This window comes from Nymphaea colorata, chromosome 9 (assembly GCF_008831285.2).
Source record: "Nymphaea colorata isolate Beijing-Zhang1983 chromosome 9, ASM883128v2, whole genome shotgun sequence".
Classification (NCBI taxonomy): domain Eukaryota; kingdom Viridiplantae; phylum Streptophyta; class Magnoliopsida; order Nymphaeales; family Nymphaeaceae; genus Nymphaea; species Nymphaea colorata.
Window position 1 is genome coordinate 23,079,731 of NC_045146.1, and position 19,182 is coordinate 23,098,912.

The following is a 19,182-nucleotide window of genomic DNA, read 5'->3' on the forward strand; positions in this document are numbered from 1 at the left end:
TACAGTTTTACTTATGGTGTTGCTCAATCTTTTATATTATTTGATTCTTAGGCAATAAGAAGAAGGAGGAGAGTCCTGTCTCAATTTGATCACTTTCGGTGTAGTCCGTTAAAAAAGGGGAAATCGGATCCTGACCCGAGATCCATCTCGGACTTCAAGATATGGATCGGGTTTAGGGTTAACAAAGGCTAATCACAGGCCCGATCCGTTAGCTTAGCGGATATGGAGCGGTTTTGCATGATTGCAGCTCCACCGACCCAACAGCTTCCCATATAGCAGAGAGATGACAAGTGAGGAAGCAGGCGGACTCCCCTGCCCTTCCCTCTCGAATTTACGCGGCTAAAGGCAGAAGCTATTCAATTCACCGCCTGACTTTCTTCTCGTTCTTGATCCACGAGTTGTGTCTTTCATGGCTACAAATGGTAATTTCTCTCTTCCCCTTCGATGCTCGCTTTGATTTTACGTATGGTTTCCGATGGTTTTGATTCCTGCAACAATTCCCTGTTTCAGTGGACAAGGGTCGGCCCAGCAAGAAGATAAAGTTCTCTACCAGAGTGAGTGTTGGTCCTATTCTTGGTCCATGTTTGTTTTATTTACTTATCTTTTTTGCAATTTGGGTTCCCAAGATATCGAAGGAAGTTGAGCATTTCTAGCATTCTTTTGATCGTTGGTTTGGTTTCAGGACGATCGCAGAGATTTTGTTGGTGACGCTGACGGTGGCGGCGATTATGGGGACGATATGTATGATGGTCATCCGCGCGGTATTTGTGGATTTCACGTTTTTTGGTGTCTCGCGTTCGATTATTTCTTCCGTAGCGGTGATTGGACTCAAGGCGATCGCGGTGCTTTTTGGTTGCAGGAGAACCGGAGGCTAACAAGAAAGACTTTTCGAAGCTTGAGTTGAAGCCTGACCATGTTAATCGACCTCTTTGGGTTTGCGTCGACGGCCGGATATTCCTGGAGACGTTTTCGCCCCTTTATAAACAGGCGTACGATTTCCTTATCGCCATTGCTGAACCGGTCTGCAGGTACACCTTTCTTCCTGTTTTTGGGTCTTCTGGATCATTGCGAAATCTTGTCTTTCATGCCGTAGTTTGGGAAGGATTTGTGGATGCACTCAATCGTTTCCATTCAAGATGCAATCCCAAAACTTCTGCTCAATTTCTGGATAAGCTAGTGCATCCTTGTACGTCCTGTTTAGGGGGCGGTTGATGGTCTGGAATTTGGTTCTAGAAGCAAAATTCCATCTCATACTGGAATTGAAATGAATATTCCAATTCCATCCAATTCCAGTTTTCTCATGCGTTTAGTAACCTGGAATTTTGATTCCATAATTAAAATTGACTTGTTTGATTTAAAGGGAATTAAAAATCTGGAATTTTAATCATATGGCTGTTGGCTTCACATGAAACTTTGCAGCCTTCTAACCACGATTCCACCCAGCAATTAAAAAATCTGCAAAAAAAAAAAAAACAGTTTGGACAAAAATAATTATAAAAATAATTAATTGAAACAACATGATGCTAGCTCGACACAGAGAGTTGATTTAGTAGTTTTGCAAGCATCCTCAGAAAAATTTAAAAATAATGTAAGCATGACACAATTGGGAAGATGACAGAAATTGGATTTTTCAGATATTACATCTGCGGACTAGGTATTTCTTCAAGCACAAAGCAGGTCCAAAGCATCATGACCTTCAATGTCCTCTAAACCACCTTCCATGCATGAAGATGGCAGATGGTAACATTTCCTAGCATTAGGCGCTACCATCTTCAAACAACCTTACATAGTTTACAAATCAAAAACTCTTTTTTGCTTGCTTTCATCTCTTGACTGCTCACAAGAACTGATGCAAGTCAACCGCTAGTCCATATTTACCGATATAAATTTTGCTGATAAGAAAGAACTTAAGAAGCCACCTGCAAACAAACCAAGTAACCAGCAACCAATTTTACGTTTTTTTTTTTTTACAATTTTGTTAGTTATTAGTTTAGATCTATAGACCAAAACAAACTACAATAATTTCATTGGCAACAAGCTAAAATCAAAGCAGCATAAACAGAATCATCGGCAAGAATTTCTTCCCTTAGTCATTCCATTGAACATGAATGCCTCGGCAAGAATTCCTCTCTTGGTCATTCCATCGAACATCTGGAACGCCTGTTAAGAGGCCCAAAGTGGGTTTCTTCTCCCTGATCAACCCCTAATTCACCATTACGTTTCAAATTGATCCAGATTGCTAGTTCTGCAGTGAGAGGGAGAATTGCTTAAAATAGGAAGAAGTTCTTGCCGAAATAGGGATAAGTGTGTGAAGCCCTTGAAAGACTGTGTAAGAAGGAAAGAATGGCAGCCTTCTACTGTTGAGTGAGAGAGTCTTCGTTTGAAAGAAGGAAAGGCACAAGAATGCAGCTTGCACAAACACGTTGAGAGAGAGAGAGATGACCAAATGCATAGAAAGGGGGAGTCTACACTGAGAGATTGGAAGATGCGACCAACGGTGAGAGGGAGAGGATTGAGAGTGCCTTTGTAGTGTGAGCAACAATGGTAGGAAAATGCAAATAGGGCTTCTCCTTCACGGCAAACAGGCAGGACATCAGCTTTCGCCTTCTCCTTCGTGCGAGGAAGGGGAAAGAAGGTGGAATTTTGACTTTGGAATCAAAATCCGAGCCCCCAAGGACCAGATTTTATTTCCAGAATTTTCATCCCAGAATTCGCCCTTGATTCCAGAATGGAAATTCCATGTTTGTTTTGGCGATCTCTTTTTGGAATTAAATTATAAAATCCCATTGATTTTGGACAATCAAACACACCCTTAATTTTTTGTTTGACATGTATTGATGACGATGGGATGCTGGTGAATCATTCTGCAGACCAGAATCTATGCATGAATACAATTTGACACCTCATTCGCTTTATGCTGCCGTGTCTGTTGGACTTGAGACAAGTACAATCATCAATGTGCTGGAAAAACTGTCCAAAACGAGGCTACCTAAGGACATCATTGATTTTGTTTATGCTTCAACTTCAAACTACGGGAAGGTGAAGCTTGTGCTCAAGAAGAATCGCTACTTTGTGGAGTCTCCATTTCCTGAGGTATGAACGGTGCTGCTTGTCTTGGCCGTGTTATGACATGATTGTGCATGTTGAACACTTAGTGCTGACAGTTGATCAAACCATTCAGGTATTGAAGAAATTGTTGCATGACGAAGTCATTTCTCGAGCAAGGAAGTTCTCTTCTGAGGTTTGTTTTCAGCCTTTATTTCTCCTCATGCTGCAGAATAGTTCAGATGGAATTATTCACCTTTCGCATGCTGAGATAACATGTTGATTGTTCAATTATTTTGTATTTCCTTTCTTTTAATGTGTTTAGCTTGCAGGCAGAAGTGCCATAGTATTTTTTTGTAGATGTGGCAAAGTTAATGGATATGTTTACGTGAAGAAATTAATGCCAACCATAATTCGTTGTACATGTTTTTAACGGAAAATTTACAAATCATAAAATCCAATTGAAAGAGCGATTCGTCCTTTTTTCTTGTGTCACTTAGGAACTATTTTAACTCCATAACAACAGAAATTTCATATCATGACCTTGCAAGTTGATGAGCTTTGATGTGCGTGTGTCCTGTATTGCATTTGGATGTCAGATTAGTAAACTGAAATTTGCTATTTTTCATTAAAACCTTTAACACCGGGATCCATGAAATATGGGTGCGCCTAAAAAGGCGACACACCTATGTGGACATGGGTGTGGGCCTGGACATGACAGCCTTATTTTTTGTATTTTTGGGCTATTTTAGTATTTTTTGTACCTTTTGGGTATATTTTGGTATTTTGTTCAGTAATATATTTTTTTATGAATATAAAGAATGAATATATGTGTTTATTTAACTAAAATTTCATGATTATATGAATATGTACCCATCAATATATATATGTACGGCTGTGTTGCTGTGCCTAACTTTTTGAAAATTGCTCTGCACCCATACCAGCAGCCTCACTGGCACCCATGCCTATACCCATGTGACATAGCCAGGATGTTTGCTAATGCAACAACTTGTATCTCCAATTACCTACTTGTACATATTACTTGAAGTCTTGAACAACATTATCTACTTGTTGCAGACCTTATTTGTCTTTTTATCTTTTTTTTTCTCATAGGTAATATATTACTCTAGATTTACCCTGTCTATACACACATCATTTGGATATCATTAGTCGTATTCCATATGTGCCCTAATGTTACTAAAATAGCACTATAAAGTATGTATGTCAGTTAACAGTCCTTGGATGTCAGGATGACACATTTATGGTCAGCAAAGCACTTGGTGGAATTGAAGGTGGTCATGAGGAGTTGCTTGATGCAGTGGACCTGGCTGCAGCAACAGAGGAGAAAGAAACACACTCTTTTGAAATTGATCCTGCTCAGGTGCCTTTCTGTCGTAAATACATCTATAAACATTTATATTATTTATGGGCTGTGGTCTGCATGGTGTGAGTTATGCAATCGTGTGGGTAAATAGAACTTACCATGTCTTATTCCCAGGTTGAAAATGTTAAGCAACGGTGTTTGCCAAATGCTTTGAATTATCCAATGTTGGAAGAGTATGATTTCAGAAATGACAATGTAAGTATTCACCCTTATAGAATTTTGCTAAGTAGTGTGTGGTTGTGGCTTTCCAATTTTCTGAATTATCATGAATTGGTTGAGATTTTTTTTATTGGGTTTTATCTTTTAAATGTGAAACCAATGCCAATTTTCATAAAGTTCATCAATTTAGTGCGTTTTGTATTTACAACCACATGATGACAGTGTACTACTGATATCTAACACTCTTTTTGAGGCTTTCACCTCAGATGTTTGTACTCCAGAAAATGTGAAGCTGATGGAAGTCTTGTATTAATTAATGTAGTATGTACTTTGTGTTCATAACCAGATGATAAGTGTACTACATATGCTTTTTCAACTCAATGCTTGTACTCCTAGAAAAATTTCTTCTTCATTGTTTATTGTAGAAGGCTATAGAGAATATGAGATGATTGTCCATATGTTACGACCCATATAGGGATCTGTTGGGCATTAGGAGTTTAGTTCTGTTATGTTAGTTCTGTTATGTTTAGTATTTGACGTTTCAGTTTGGATCTGATTTTAGTAAGAGTCGGTCCAGTCTCGACCCGTGATTACTTGTACTTAAGTTGGGATTTGCCCTAATTAAGCATGCTTTTGGATTGCCTTCTATCTCTCGTTTCCTTTCTCTTTTCTCGTTCCTCTCGCACGCCCTTGTTAGCCGGCGGGTATCAAATGGTATCAGAGACAGGTTTGAACTCGCTGCTGCCACCGCTGGCGTCAGACGACCAAGACGCACCCGTTTTCAACAATGCTGCCTTGGCAGCGGTAGAAGCGCATCGTGCTTGGACGGAGGAAACGATCATCGAAGTGAACCGCAGGCTGCAGACCATGGAACGAGTGCAAGCCGAGGCTGAGGCTCGTCTCCACACCGCCATAGCAGCAGGGTTTCGCGATCTGCTCCAGCAAGCCCCCACCATTGGCAGCGCTCCGCTCGGCGACCCACATACCAGCAACCGCTCACCAGCACCTGTGGTCCTCACCAGCTCGTCGACACTCACGACACCATGCTCTCTCCACGCGCCCAACACAGGTATGGCCGGGCAGGATCAACGTATGCCGCCGATCAGCACCATACCCCTGTTTCAGCCAGCCATCGCGACCCTACCTCAGCCTCCGATCAGTGCAGGCGTCGCATTTGGTTCTTTCGGATCGACCGTGCCCGCTACCAACGTGCTGCCCACCGTTATGTTGAACTCCGTTACCGGTGGCACTAACAATGGAGCACTTCCCGGCCGCAACAACAGTCGAACAGACGCCCCTACGGGATTCTTTCCGACCTCATCTACTGGCTTTTATGGAGGTACTGAACCGGCACGCTTCAAGCACGCTAAGATCGACTTTCCCCGATTCAGCGGAGACGATTTACATAGCTGGATATTTAAAGCCGAGCAGTTCTTCGAGTGCCACGGGATCTTGGAAACGATGAACGTGGCTCATGCTGCCATGAACTTTGAAGGGAAAGTCATTCGTTGGTACCGATGGCTGATTGATCAACACGGACGGCCAGACTGGAGGACCTTGATCTCAGCCATGGCAGCGCGTTTCGGACCTTCAGCTTATGTTGATTACAACCAGAAGCTCTCCAAAATATGTCAGACGGGGTCGATTGAAGACTACCAGGAGCGTTTCGAAGAACTTAGCAATATGGTTCGGGGATGGCCAATAGAAGCTCTGATCGGTACTTTTGTTGGGGGACTCAAAGAGGAGATCCGTATTGAGGTGCAAGGCATGCGACCCCTCAATTTGCATGACTGTTTTGCGATAGCCCGTATGGTGGAGGAGAAGCAACAGCAATATAGGAGCCTCGGGCGAGGGGCGGCTGTGTTTCATCCTCAAGGAGCAGCCGATGAGTTAGGAAGCACCACCAGGTCGGGCGAACATAGGCAAACCAGCAAACCGCCCTATTATTCGCCGCCTTACTCTGGAACAGATACGCGAAAAGTGGTGACAAAATATTTGCTTCGACTGTGATAAACCATGGATGCCGGGCCACGCTTGTCGACGATTTCACATGTACCTAGTGGAGGAAGAAGGGGATGACGCTCCGTCTGAGACTATCGGAGAACAGGAACAACAGGAAGGGGAGATCGCTCAATCACCCGAAATATCCCTCCATGCCCTATCGGGTCACGAAGTACCACAGTTGATGCGTGTGGAGGGCCAGCTCAGAGGTTGAAAGGTCAGCGTATTAGTGGACACTAGCTCCACGCATAACTTCATTTGTGAGAAATCCGCTAGAGCTTTGGGGTGTACAATCGACTATCAGCCCGTGTTTGATGTGGTGGTGGGAGATGGAAGTACCCTAAAATGTCAAGGACGGTGCACCGATGAGAAATTGGAGATACAGGGCCATGGGTTCTCGGTACAGTTGTATACATTGGCCATGGCTGGAGCGGACCTAGTCCTAGGCATCCATTGGTTGAAGGGGCTGGGCGAAGTGGTGTGGGACTTCGTTAACATGAAAATGCACTTTACCCAACTGGATGGGAAACGCCTAACCCTATCGGCTATGCTAGGACAACCAGTCCAAGATACCGCCACATCCAAGATGTTACGTGGGGCAGCCGCTTCATACGTGCTACTCATGACCAGCACCATGAGGGAAGAGAGGCCAGACCCGACCGCTACGGATGCTCGACTACCTGCCTTGCTAGAGGAGTTTTCAGATGCATTTGATGTCCCTCAGGCTCAGAGGTTACCTCCTCAACGCACATATGACCACCGCATAGAGCTTCAACCAGGGGCCGAAGCAGTGAAGAGGAGACCATACAGGTATAACCCGATCCAACGTGATGCCCTAACTCGATTGGTGCAAGAAATGTTGACACGGGGAATCATCCAGCCTGGTCGCAGCCCTTTTGCGTCTCCCGCCTTTCTTGTTCGTAAAAAAGATGGCAACTGGCGGTTCTGTGTAGATTACCGTGCCTTGAATGCCATAACAGTAAAGGATCGTTATCCCATTCCTATTGTGCAGGACCTTCTTGACTCGCTTAGGGGCGCAGCCCTGTTTTCGAAATTGGATCTTCGCGCCGGGTATGATCAGATATGGGTCGCACCACAGGATGTCCCTAAAACAACATTTTTAACCCCGGATGGACATTATGAGTTTCGGGTAATGCCTTTCGGTCTCACGAATGCCCCTGCGACGTTTCAGTCCCTCATGAACGACATCTTCCGACCGCACCTGCACAAGTTCGTACAGGTCTTTTTTGATGACATCCTTGTCTTTAGTGCAGATGCAGAGACACATTTAAATCATCTGCGGGTGGTGCTCTCTACCCTGCGACAACATTCCCTTCACGCCAAACTTTCTAAGTGCTCATTCGGGTTGAATGAAGTCACTTACCTCGGCCATGTGATTGGCAAGGGAAGCGTGATGATGAAAGAGGATAAAGTTCTGGCAGTGCGCAACTGGGCTGTTCCTCAATCGGTCAGAGAATTACGTGGGTTCCTTGGACTGGTAGGGTACTACCATAAGTTCGTGCGCAACTTTGGCAATATCGCAGCTCCCTTGACACGCCTCACCAAAAGGGATCAGTTCCAATGGTCCGACCAAGCCGGAGAAGCATTTGCCAAACTCAAAGAGGCCATCACGTCAGCACCTGTCCTACACATGTTCGACTTCACTAGGCAGTTTGAAGTAGAGACAGACGCATTCGACTTGGGAGTGGGCGCAGTTTTGAGCCAAGATCGACACCCAGTAGCATTTTTCAATCGCGCCATGGGACCCACGTTCAGCAACAAATCCGCCTATGAGTGCGAGCTCATTGCTATGGTATTGGTGGTTCTTAGATGGTGGCATTACTTGTTGGGTAATAAATTTATGGTGCTCACGGACCATCACAGTCTACGTTACTGTCTACAGCAGAAAACATTGGTGCTGGCGGTGCAGCGTTGGGTGATGAAGTTGCTCAGCTTCGATTTTGAGATTCGCCATCGCAGCGGGAAAGAAAACCCGGCCGCAGACGGTCTCTCTCGACAGATGTAGGACGGGCACGGCCTCTGGACCCTATCGGCCATTCAGTGCAACATTTGGACAGACATCCAACATGCCCACCAATCAGCAGCGTCATTGCAAAGAATTCAAACCGATCTGCTACATAATCCTACGAGACGGTATGGATATGAGTGGCGCCCCCCTTACCTCTACTTCCGTAGCCGGGTATTTATCCCAACCGAGACAGCTCTGCCAGGTATTTTAATCTCACATTATCATGACTCGAAGAGCACAGGTCATGAAGGAGTAGAAGGGACTTATCGGCGTTTAAGGGCGGCATTTTTCTGGCCGGGGATGAAGCGCGCCATGCAGGACTATGTACGACAATGTGATGTATGTCAGCGCAATAAGTATGAGACCACACGGCCCGTTGGCTTCTTACAGCCACTTCCTATTCCTGAGCAAATTTGGGAAGTTATATCCATGGACTTTATCGAGGGATTACCCCGCTCTAGAGAAAAGTCTGTTAGTTTGGTGGTGGTAGACAGACTCTCCAAATATGCCCACTTCATAGCACTTGCGCACCCTTTTTCAGCCAAAACAGTAGCGCAAACCTTTCAGGAGCAAGTGGGGAAGCTTCACGGTATGCCACGCTCCATTGTAAGTGACCGTGACTCAGTTTTCCTTAGTGCTTTTTGGCAGGAGTACTTCAGACTACAGGGGACGCAGCTTAAGATGAGTACCGCGTATCGTCCACAAACGGATGGGCAGACAGAGATAGTAAATCGCAGTCTTGAGACTTATTTGCGATGCTTTGTGGGGGAGCGCCCCAAAACCTGGGTCAACTATCTATCATGGGCGGAGTTCGCTTACAATACCAGTTGGCATAGGTCCACGAACACCACCCCTTTTGAGGCTGTTTATGGGCGCCCTCCTCCTACTATCCGCAGATATCAATTGGGTTCGGCACGAGAGGAGTTTGTTGATACGCAGTTGCGGTGCCGCAATGTGATTCTTAAGGAGCTAAAGGATCACTTGGCTGCAACACGGAATCGCATGGTGATTCAATACAACCGTCGTCATCGGGCACTTCAGTTCCAAGAGGGGGATTGGGTTTTCCTAAGGCGACCACCTCAACGGCTAGTCAGAATGCGAGGGGCAGGACAAAGTAAGCTGTTGTCGAGGTATGTGGGTCCTTATAAAATTTTAAAGAGGATCGGTACTCTCGCCTACGAACTGCAATTACCACTGGGTAGCACCATACACCCAGTTTTTCATGTTTCCAAACTAAAGGCATGCCTTAAGCCACCGACCGAAGGTGAAGTGGGAGCTGCCCCGGTCCTAGCGATTCCCATGGGCATACAACCCTTACGTCGCGTAGGAATACGACGACTCAAAGTGGACGGCAAGTGGCACGACCAATGGCTGATTGAGTGGCTCACCGAGGAGGAGATGCCAGCTTCATGGGAGGACTCGGAGGACATACAACAGCGTTTTCCATTCTTTGCACCTTGAGGACAAGGTGTTATTGAAGGGGGAGTATTTTGTTACGACCCATATAGGGATCTGTTGGGCACTAGGAGTTTAGTTCTGTTATGTTAGTTCTGTTATGTTTAGTATTTGACGTTTCAGTTTGGATCTGATTTCAGTAAGAGTCGGTCCAGTCTGAACCCGTGATTACTTGTACTTAAGTTGGGATTTGCCCTAATTAAGCATGCTTTTGGATTGCCTTCTATCTTTCGTTTCCCTTCTCTTTTCTCGTTCCTCTTGCACGCCCTTGTTAGCCGGCGGCTAACACCATATAATTGGATGCAGGCATCTCTGTATGCCTTATGCACATTACGAAATTAGTGACTTTGTCCCTACAAGCTATATATTTGTTTTTGAAGTGAACGATTTTGGAGAAGTTATGCATAGCTGGGTAGCCATGGAGCGCTCTATCTGGAATGATCCCATCAGTATGGAGTATGTCCTTTTTGTCATTTACTGATTCTATCTGTTTGTTTGGTTGTGTCTTGGTATCTCTCAGAAGTGAATTATTATCTTTCTTATGCTTGCCTGTCTTCGTCAAATATTGACACGTTTTAGGTTTATAAGTTTGCAGCTGTGGCCATAAACTCGCAAAATAGGTCATCAGACCTGAGTTCAGGTTCAGGTGTGGCATGGGTGCACCTTTCGGTTTTTGATGTTATACTTTGTTTCATCATGGCACATGCATCAACTTTCTAAAGGATGCTGTGCTTACAGCCATATATGAGAGAATAGGTTTGAAAAGGTTTAAGATCCAATCCTTGTCTTCTAGGCTCAAGCTGTCTGGTTTCATTTTAAACCTCTGGTAATCTTGAGCGAATAATGTCATGACAAAATAATGTCATTTTAGAAGCACGTGTTGCTTGAAGTGGAAAGCTCTTGGTTAGTAGTTTCTAATGCTGTGGTACATTGCAGGTGAATCCGGACTTGAATATGGAGCTCAAGCCTCAAGCCCAACCAAGGCCATACCAAGAAAAAAGCCTTAGCAAGATGTTTGGAAATGGTATGATGTGGTTTAGTCCTTTTATGGATTCATGAATGCTTGTCCTTATTGGACCTTTTGGGTTAATTAGATAGGAGCATATTCCAATTATCGATGCATCTTTGCTGCAGCTGCAGAGATTTTTTTTGTTTATCTTTTCTCAAGCTTTGTTAGTCTAGTGAATAACTTTGGAGAATGAATTAGTGTTGCATTAATTTTCAAGTGCACAATCGTTCTTGACTTGTGGTCTCATGTTCAGTTGCATGTGCATAGTGACCCTACAGATGAACCCATCCCTTTTGGAAGTCATGTAATTTTAGTTTCAATTAGCAAAAAGGTCATTTCTTATCAGATGTTTCATTTGTTGGCATAATTGTATCAATGTTTTGTGCTTGATTGATTGGCATAATTGTTTCAGAAATGACATTCGTTTTTTATTATGACATACCTCTTACAACAAGGTGGTTTGGTAGTTTATTCCTACAAAATGGAATGGGATTCATTGGTTCAACTATTCTTTAGTTCACTGACATTGGTGACATCTTGACCATATGTCTGTTTGGTTTACTGCTGTGAATAATAATACATTTCCTTTCTGTTATGGTTATTTGACTGGATGCTTTATGGTTTCAGGAAGAGCTAGATCTGGGATTATCGTACTTCCCTGTGGAGCAGGAAAGTCTCTTGTTGGGGTTTCTGCAGCTTGTCGGATAAGAAAAAGTTGTCTCTGTCTGGCTACCAATGCTGTCTCTGTCGATCAGTGGGCTTTTCAATTTAAGCTTTGGTCTACTATCCGAGATGATCAGATTTGTCGTTTTACTTCTGATAGCAAGGAAAGATTTCGTGGTAATGCTGGTGTGGTTGTGACTACATATAATATGGTTGCTTTTGGAGGTAAAAGATCAGAGGAATCTGAAAAGATTATTGAAGAAATTCGAAACAGAGAATGGGGCTTGCTTCTTATGGATGAGGTACTTTTGGATGTCTTTTTGTACCCTTTTTCCAGTTGTCATGTGATAGCTTCTTATTTATAAGGAAGTCTACTCTATATATATTGTCATTTTTGTGAGACAGTGTTAAGTTTTTTTTGCAATACATGGTGTTAATTTTGGTATCTTTTCTCATCTTTAATTATCTTTTTTTTTTTTGCAGGTTCATGTGGTTCCAGCACATATGTTTCGGAAGGTTATTAGTATCACAAAGTCTCATTGCAAACTTGGGCTTACAGGTCTGTTTCTTAAAATTGGATTTCCATTGTTATATAATATCTCTATTCATTTCACTGAAAAAACAGTATGCCTCTTTGGATTCAGCTACATTGCTGAGAGAAGATGAGCGTATAACAGATCTGAATTTCCTGATTGGTCCAAAATTATATGAAGCAAACTGGCTGGATTTAGTAAAAGGTGGTTTTATCGCAAATGTGCAATGTGCAGAAGTGTGGTGCCCAATGACAAAGGAGTTCTTTGCAGAGTATCTGAGAAAGGAAAACTCGAAGAAAAAGCAGGTTGGGTCTTGTACTTTTTTTCACATCCATGCATATTCTCACAAAATGCATCTATCAACTATTTTCTTTCTCTAAATTTGTTATGACTTCAACAATTTGACATTCAAAAACGTCTAGATATGCCTACTTCCCAAGTTTTATAGTTTTTAGCTTTATTTAATGGTAATTTGCCTTTTGTCATAAACCTTCCCTGAATTTCATCCTCTGCAACAATTATGATATTGTATTGCAGGTTGACCATTTATCTTCTTTGATGGTTAGCCATGATGCAAGCTGTAGATTAACATTACCTGTGGAGATCGGTTATTTGACTGATCCCTACGTGCTCCAGTTCACAGGGGCTAGAGGACATACGACGTTATTATGTGCTTTATTATAACAGTATGTGCATAACATGTTCTTCCTTTATGACCATGATTTTTAAATTTAGACAAATGTATAGTCTTGAAAGATGATCTTTGTTGCTGAAACAGAGATCATTGTTACTTGGTGATTTAAGTTTTTCTGTAATCTCTCTAAGGTCTATCCCATCTCTTTAAGGATGGCTGAGTTCCTGCTAAGGTTGTGAGTGACATGGTGCCTTTTGGTGCTGATTGTTTCTAAGAAAATGCCTTATACTGACTGTACACAGATATCCTTCCCCTTTTCTGTGTGACTGTCATTCTAATCAGAAAATTGCTGTGTTTGAATATGTTATTTTGATAGTACCAATTGCATATTGCTTTTCAGGCACTATATGTTATGAATCCCAACAAATTTAGGGCTTGTGAGTTTTTGATACGGTTCCATGAACAAGAGCGAGGAGACAAGATAATTGTATTTGCTGACAATCTCTTTGCACTTACTGAGTATGCAATGAAGCTTCGGAAACCTATGATCTATGGTGCTACCAGGTTCACAGCAACTACATTTACAGTTTGGTTTTCTGTGTCAAGGTTGTTACTAACTAGTAACTTTCTTTTGGGTACAGCCACAGTGAACGAACAAAGATTCTTTCTGCATTTAAACACAGTCCAGATGTCAACACAATTTTCCTTTCTAAGGTTGGTAAATTATGTATTACATGATTAATACTTGTTAAGGTTATGTGATTAATATTCATTGTCACCCTTTTCTAAAGGTTTTGACGTCATGTGCATATGCATTCCCACAGATGAATGTTTCTTGCATCCAGTTATTTAAGATATCTTTCTGTGCTCATTCCCAAGATTGCTCAACTTTGTGTTGATAAACTCTGCTGTCCTCTTCTAATATGTGACTGTTGCTTGGTGCGTGGAAAGTGCCTTGCTTCGGTTTCCAAGTGAGAAATCATCAGCTTTTGAGTCCTGGGGCTGGCATGATGGGTAGATCTTGACTAGGGACTTGCGTCAGTTATTTAGCTGATCTGGTTTAGGGTTTGCTATGTTGGTTCATGCATCTGAGGAAAAAATGCTTGTGCTACTTGCATCTGCATTGCAATTATTTGGATTTCGCCAACCCTTGTACACTATGAAGTATATAAAGGTATGGGTGCCAGTGTGGGTCTTGGTACTGGTACAGGTGCGGAATAGTTTTCAAAAAGTTGGGCACGGGCATCTATCTATCTATCTATATATATATATATATATATATATATATATATATATATATATATAAGATTTTTATTTAAATGAACACATAATTCATGGTTCATATTCATACAAAATATATTACTATATTACTGAACAAAAATAATAAATTACACCCAAAAAGTACCAAAAAATCTTAAATATACTAAAAAAAAAACAAACATTAAGGCTGCCATGTCCAGGCCTGCACTTGTGTCAACACACACCGACACTGGTGATTTGCCTTTTTCCAGGCCTGTGGTGGACCGGCCTATTTTCAAGTTCAGTGTAATTACTGCACAAAGTAATTGTTGTTTAATATCATCATCCATGTTGCTCTCTCTCTCTCTCTCTCTCTCTCTCACATGTTTAGGGCTTGCACGATCTTTTATTTGCTTTTTTTCATTGTTTTTTAACTTTACAACACTGGCCCTTAAGTCATAATGTATCCGCAATGTAAAGGAAACTTGATCCTTCCTGGTTTTGCATTGTGAAGTTTTTTGGTTATGGCTTCTGTTCTTTTGGCAAATTACATGTCTAATCACTAATGTTATGATCTTATTTATCTTTGCGCAGGTTGGTGATAATTCAATTGATATTCCTGAGGCCAACGTGATAATCCAGATATCATCACATGCTGGTTCACGGAGGCAAGAAGCTCAACGTCTGGGTCGTATTCTTAGGGCAAAAGTATGCTTCTGGGTTAACCTTTTGACTACTAGCTAGTAGTTGTACTGTTTAAACCGTGACTTGTTCTTAAGTCTTAGCATTGTTATTTAGCTTTTCTTCTGTAATTTTTTGTTTTCTTGTTCTCCATTGTGTTACAATGCAGAATTTTGCGTTTGTTTACATGAAAAAACTTTTCTTGGATGCCCTTTTGACTTTTTTGCAAAGGTCGTGCCTTACAGCTGAACTATAGCATGTCATTGAACATCATATTCATGCTAATGGAGTGACTATATCAGTACTGTAGGTATATGTCTGATTGGTTGAGCTCTTCTCTATGATACTTAATCATGTGCTTGTGTTGTGGAAAATTTAGTTTTAGAATTTTCAGTCGATGAGACAGTAATGTCCCCAGGATGCCAACTGTAACTAGTGGAGCATGGATTGGTATGAGAATTCGAGGTTTTGTCTTGAAGGTTAGACGGATATAAATATCTTGGTTTTGGACATTTTTGCTAGGGTCGGCCTCAAGATAGGATGGCTGGAGGAAAAGAAGAATACAATGCATTCTTCTATTCTCTTGTCTCCACTGATACACAGGTGCGCCATTGTTTATTTCACTTTTTTTTAAACTTTCTCTCTTATTATTTTTTGATATATTTTCTTGATGGGACTCACTTTGGATGCAGGAGATGTATTACTCAACAAAGAGGCAGCAATTTCTGATTGATCAAGGTTACAGTTTTAAGGTACATTGTCTCCCATCTGGCATGAACATACAAAAAGTTCTTTCTTTCACTTTGGTTGGGTGCGGCTGACCGTACTGGATGCATGTTGGCTACATCCAGTGCCATGTCAAAGGTGCACCCGTGTTTACACCCGCACCCTCATCGTGTCAACATGGTTGCAGATGTTAGTTTGGCGAGTCTGTGTGACTTATGTTGGAGAAAGATTTTTTTTTTTCTTCTGTTCTAATATAGTGCAAGGGAAAGAAGCACATCGTAGAGGGCTGAATCAAGAACTTTCACCAGGCTATAGGAGACAGAGCATGTTTGAGCTACGTGAATATTTTTATCTCCGAGCTGCTAAGAGTTTTCAAAGATCAGCAAACAGAATACGTAGCAATGGCCCTTCAATCACTTGAACACGAGTGATAATTAATAGACGAGTCAGCTGCACATCAGCTTCAATACTTCAAAATAATCTTGGCAGAATCTTTTCGATACCATGTAAGGAATCACATAGGTAGGTAAATTCTACCTTGATCAAGTGTATATCAGCCACTCAGTACTCACACAGTTCTCTCAAAGATTGGGTAAACTGTGTACTGGTGCACTGAAAAGAATCATTTATTGCTCTCAAATGTACAAAGGCTTGTAAAAAGCGTCAGTATAATACATAATGGGCAAACAGGCCAACGTTAGGAAGAAGAGGGGGCTATTGTGGAGTCCTCTAGCCATTGGTGAGTTCAGACTTACAAAGTGCTGCAATATGCAGCAAACAAAAAATAAGAAAAATACAAAATACAAAACTATTGTAATAAAAGAAATTACCTAATTTAAGCCTAACCAAAATACGTCAGTTCAATTGCGTGAGTCCCAGCGATAAAAAAGCATACATTTTTCCTAACATGAGACAGAAACTGAGAAAGATAGCAGATGGAGGGGGAGACTGAAGGGGTGACGGATTAAGTGAAAGGGATAGGCAACCACAGGGAGAAGGGGCAGAGGGAGAGGGAGATAGGGAAAATGAAAGGATGGAGATGTTGGAGTGGGAAGGGAACTAGGGAAAAAAAAAAGGAAGAGGGAGAGGGACCGACATGGATGAGAGAGAGAAAGGGATGGTGACAATGGAGAGGGAGGCAGGCAAAGAAGAAAATTGGGAGGAAGAGGAAGATGGTGTACTTATTGCAGGAGAGAAAAGAGTTGCTGGAGAAGTGAGAGAAAACAGTGTCTTCGCTGCAGATGCTGATGATGCACAGAAGTTGGAGTGTGTTGATGAATGCACAGTCGCCAGATGCCAGCAATGCACAACCACCAGATATTGTAGATGTGTAGTGTTTCACATCGAGGGTTTTTTTGTCAGAGGATGCACAGGGTTCAAAATCATCAGGAAAGGTTGAACCGTTGACCCTTTCCTGTATATGTACACAGGGATTTGAGAAGAAAAAACTCCAAAATTTGGATTTTGACCAAGTTGAAAGTGAGCCCACAATCAAACCCATGTCCTAGCCATGGCTGACACCCGTGTCTGGGCATGTCAGAACGGGTACACCAAGTCACCAACTAAAAGGATGTTTTCATGTGACTTGAATGAGAACTTTTATGTTTAGCACATAAAACATTGTGTTGTATATTCAAGAGTCCTCATCGTCTAATCTGATGTGTAAAGCTAATTAGTTAATATTTCCACTTTTCATCTGATTCTCAAATTTTGACAGGTTATAACAAGCTTACCACCACCTGGTTCAGGGTCAGAGCTTGGTTTTCATCGCCTTGATGAGCAGCTTGCGCTTCTAAGCAAGGTTTACTTCAATTTTCCTCTATTGTTTTGCTTTAATTGTGGAACTTGATGTTACGATTTTCAGGAGAGATTTTCTTCTTGAGTGCAGGTACTGAGTGCAGGTGATGATGTTGTTGGTCTGGAGCAGCTAGAAGAAGACGCTGATGACATTACTCTCCAGACCCGCCGCTCGGCTGGATCATTAAGCGCCATGTCTGGAGCAAACAAGATGGTCTACATGGAATACAAGTATAAATCTTTTACAGTATACTTATTTTTGCCCTTCCACAAGATCTCCCCCTCTTTCTCTCACGCGGAAGTTGACACAGATTGTGCATTATCCTCGTTCTGTTCACATCTAGTAGTTTCCTCTTTGTCACTTGTGTTTGTGACCACATATCGCTCAACTGTATTTTTAGCTTGTTTTAGTGGGTGGTTACTGGTTATCAATATGCTGTCAAATATGAAACTTCTCCTTTTTTCTCATGTTTCTGAACTGTTCATGATGGATGATGTGTTGCATGTGCATGTGATTCTCATATTTTGACCAAGAAACTTTCTTTGCAGCACTGGCAAGGGCAAGTTAGTAGCGCATGGCCAGGCCAAAAGCAAGCCCAAGGATCCTGCAAAGCGGCATGTACTGTTCAAGAGGCGCTATGGTTAATGTATAGTATCCAGTTTTTGATGACTACTCGAGCCGATGCCTCAGACGAAGTTTAGATCCTCTAGGGGCATCAATTCATTGGCGAAGGAGATCCTTCCAAGTGGGTGCAGCGGGTGAATCCTGTGCTGCAAGCCTGCAAGAGAGGGTGCGTCCTGTTGATTGTAAATCAGGTCTTGTTATGGCTGTGAGCTTTAATGTATATCATGTTAAGTTCAACAGTATAAATGAGGAAAAAAGAAAAAAAAACTGCGATGAGGTTCTAAATTCTGCACAAGTTTTGAAAGGCTGGTCTGCAGTACGTATTGATGTGTTGTCTAGTGATCAAGCAGCATATCTAGGATTGTTTTCTAGACGTTTTACCTGCTTGATTCAAGTCATGCTGTTGATGGTCTAAGCTGGAGCCTAGGAAGTTCGTTCAAATGGTTGTCTCACTTGAAAATGTACGCTGGCAAGCTTAACTGAAAAGCATCATATCGAACATTCCTTGATAGTGATATTTCCTGTGAAGCATAACATGGGTCTGAATAACACATGCAAAGCAGCACCGGAAACGCACGGTTCTCAGAGTTGATACATACAATTGTGAGGCATCGTAATGTAAAATACTGGCCTGATCTCTTTTCCAACTTCACTGATATTCGATACTAAATTGAGATGGATGTCGACCATATTCACAGTCCTCCAACGTAGCCGTCAAAGCATCTTCGGTGAAGAGTCCTTTCTCCAGCAAAGTGCATCGAAGCTGAGAACACTAACCCCAAAGAATATCAACCTTCCAATAATTTGCGCAGGAATCTGTTAGGAGAAGGAAGACAGGTGGATCAGAGACGATGTAAAAGACACCGTCTACAGGTGTAAAAGGATCCCCATGGGGGTTGGCACAATGGATATGGTGGGGGCTGGGCTGGGTTAGTAGGCGGCTAGTCTCAATTTAGAGTTCTTTGGGTATTAACTTCTTTTATCGTTAAAAAAAAAAGGTAAAAAAGAGTGTCACCCCAATGCACCAAAGCAGGCTTGATATAGGGAACGGTGAAAGCTTCGGTCTTATTGTTGGACAATAGGATGAAATGCTACTGCTGCTTACCTTAGAGATGCATAAAAGGAAATATCACGCAGCTAGTTAGACGCCGTTGAACACAAGGACTAGGTAACTTCTCAGTATGTATCGATATTTAGAGGTT

At 42.2% G+C, this 19,182-nt stretch overlaps 1 protein-coding gene across 1 annotated transcript; it reads left to right on the top strand.

Annotated features, from left to right (window-relative positions):
- The first annotated feature begins 264 nt into the window (after window positions 1–264).
- LOC116260820 (general transcription and DNA repair factor IIH helicase subunit XPB1-like) lies at window positions 265–18,275 on the top strand. The gene is made up of 20 exons (XM_031639329.2): window positions 265–422; window positions 511–554; window positions 683–761; window positions 860–1,028; window positions 2,871–3,093; window positions 3,182–3,241; window positions 4,295–4,426; window positions 4,544–4,624; window positions 11,010–11,097; window positions 11,710–12,047; window positions 12,229–12,304; window positions 12,390–12,583; window positions 13,313–13,476; window positions 13,554–13,626; window positions 14,746–14,859; window positions 15,355–15,435; window positions 15,525–15,584; window positions 17,276–17,359; window positions 17,447–17,586; window positions 17,905–18,275. The coding sequence occupies exons 1-20, from the start codon at window positions 410–412 to the stop codon at window positions 17,999–18,001; spliced, it is 2,310 nt and encodes a 769-aa protein (XP_031495189.1). The 5' UTR covers window positions 265–409; the 3' UTR covers window positions 18,002–18,275.
- The last annotated feature ends 907 nt before the right edge of the window (window positions 18,276–19,182 follow it).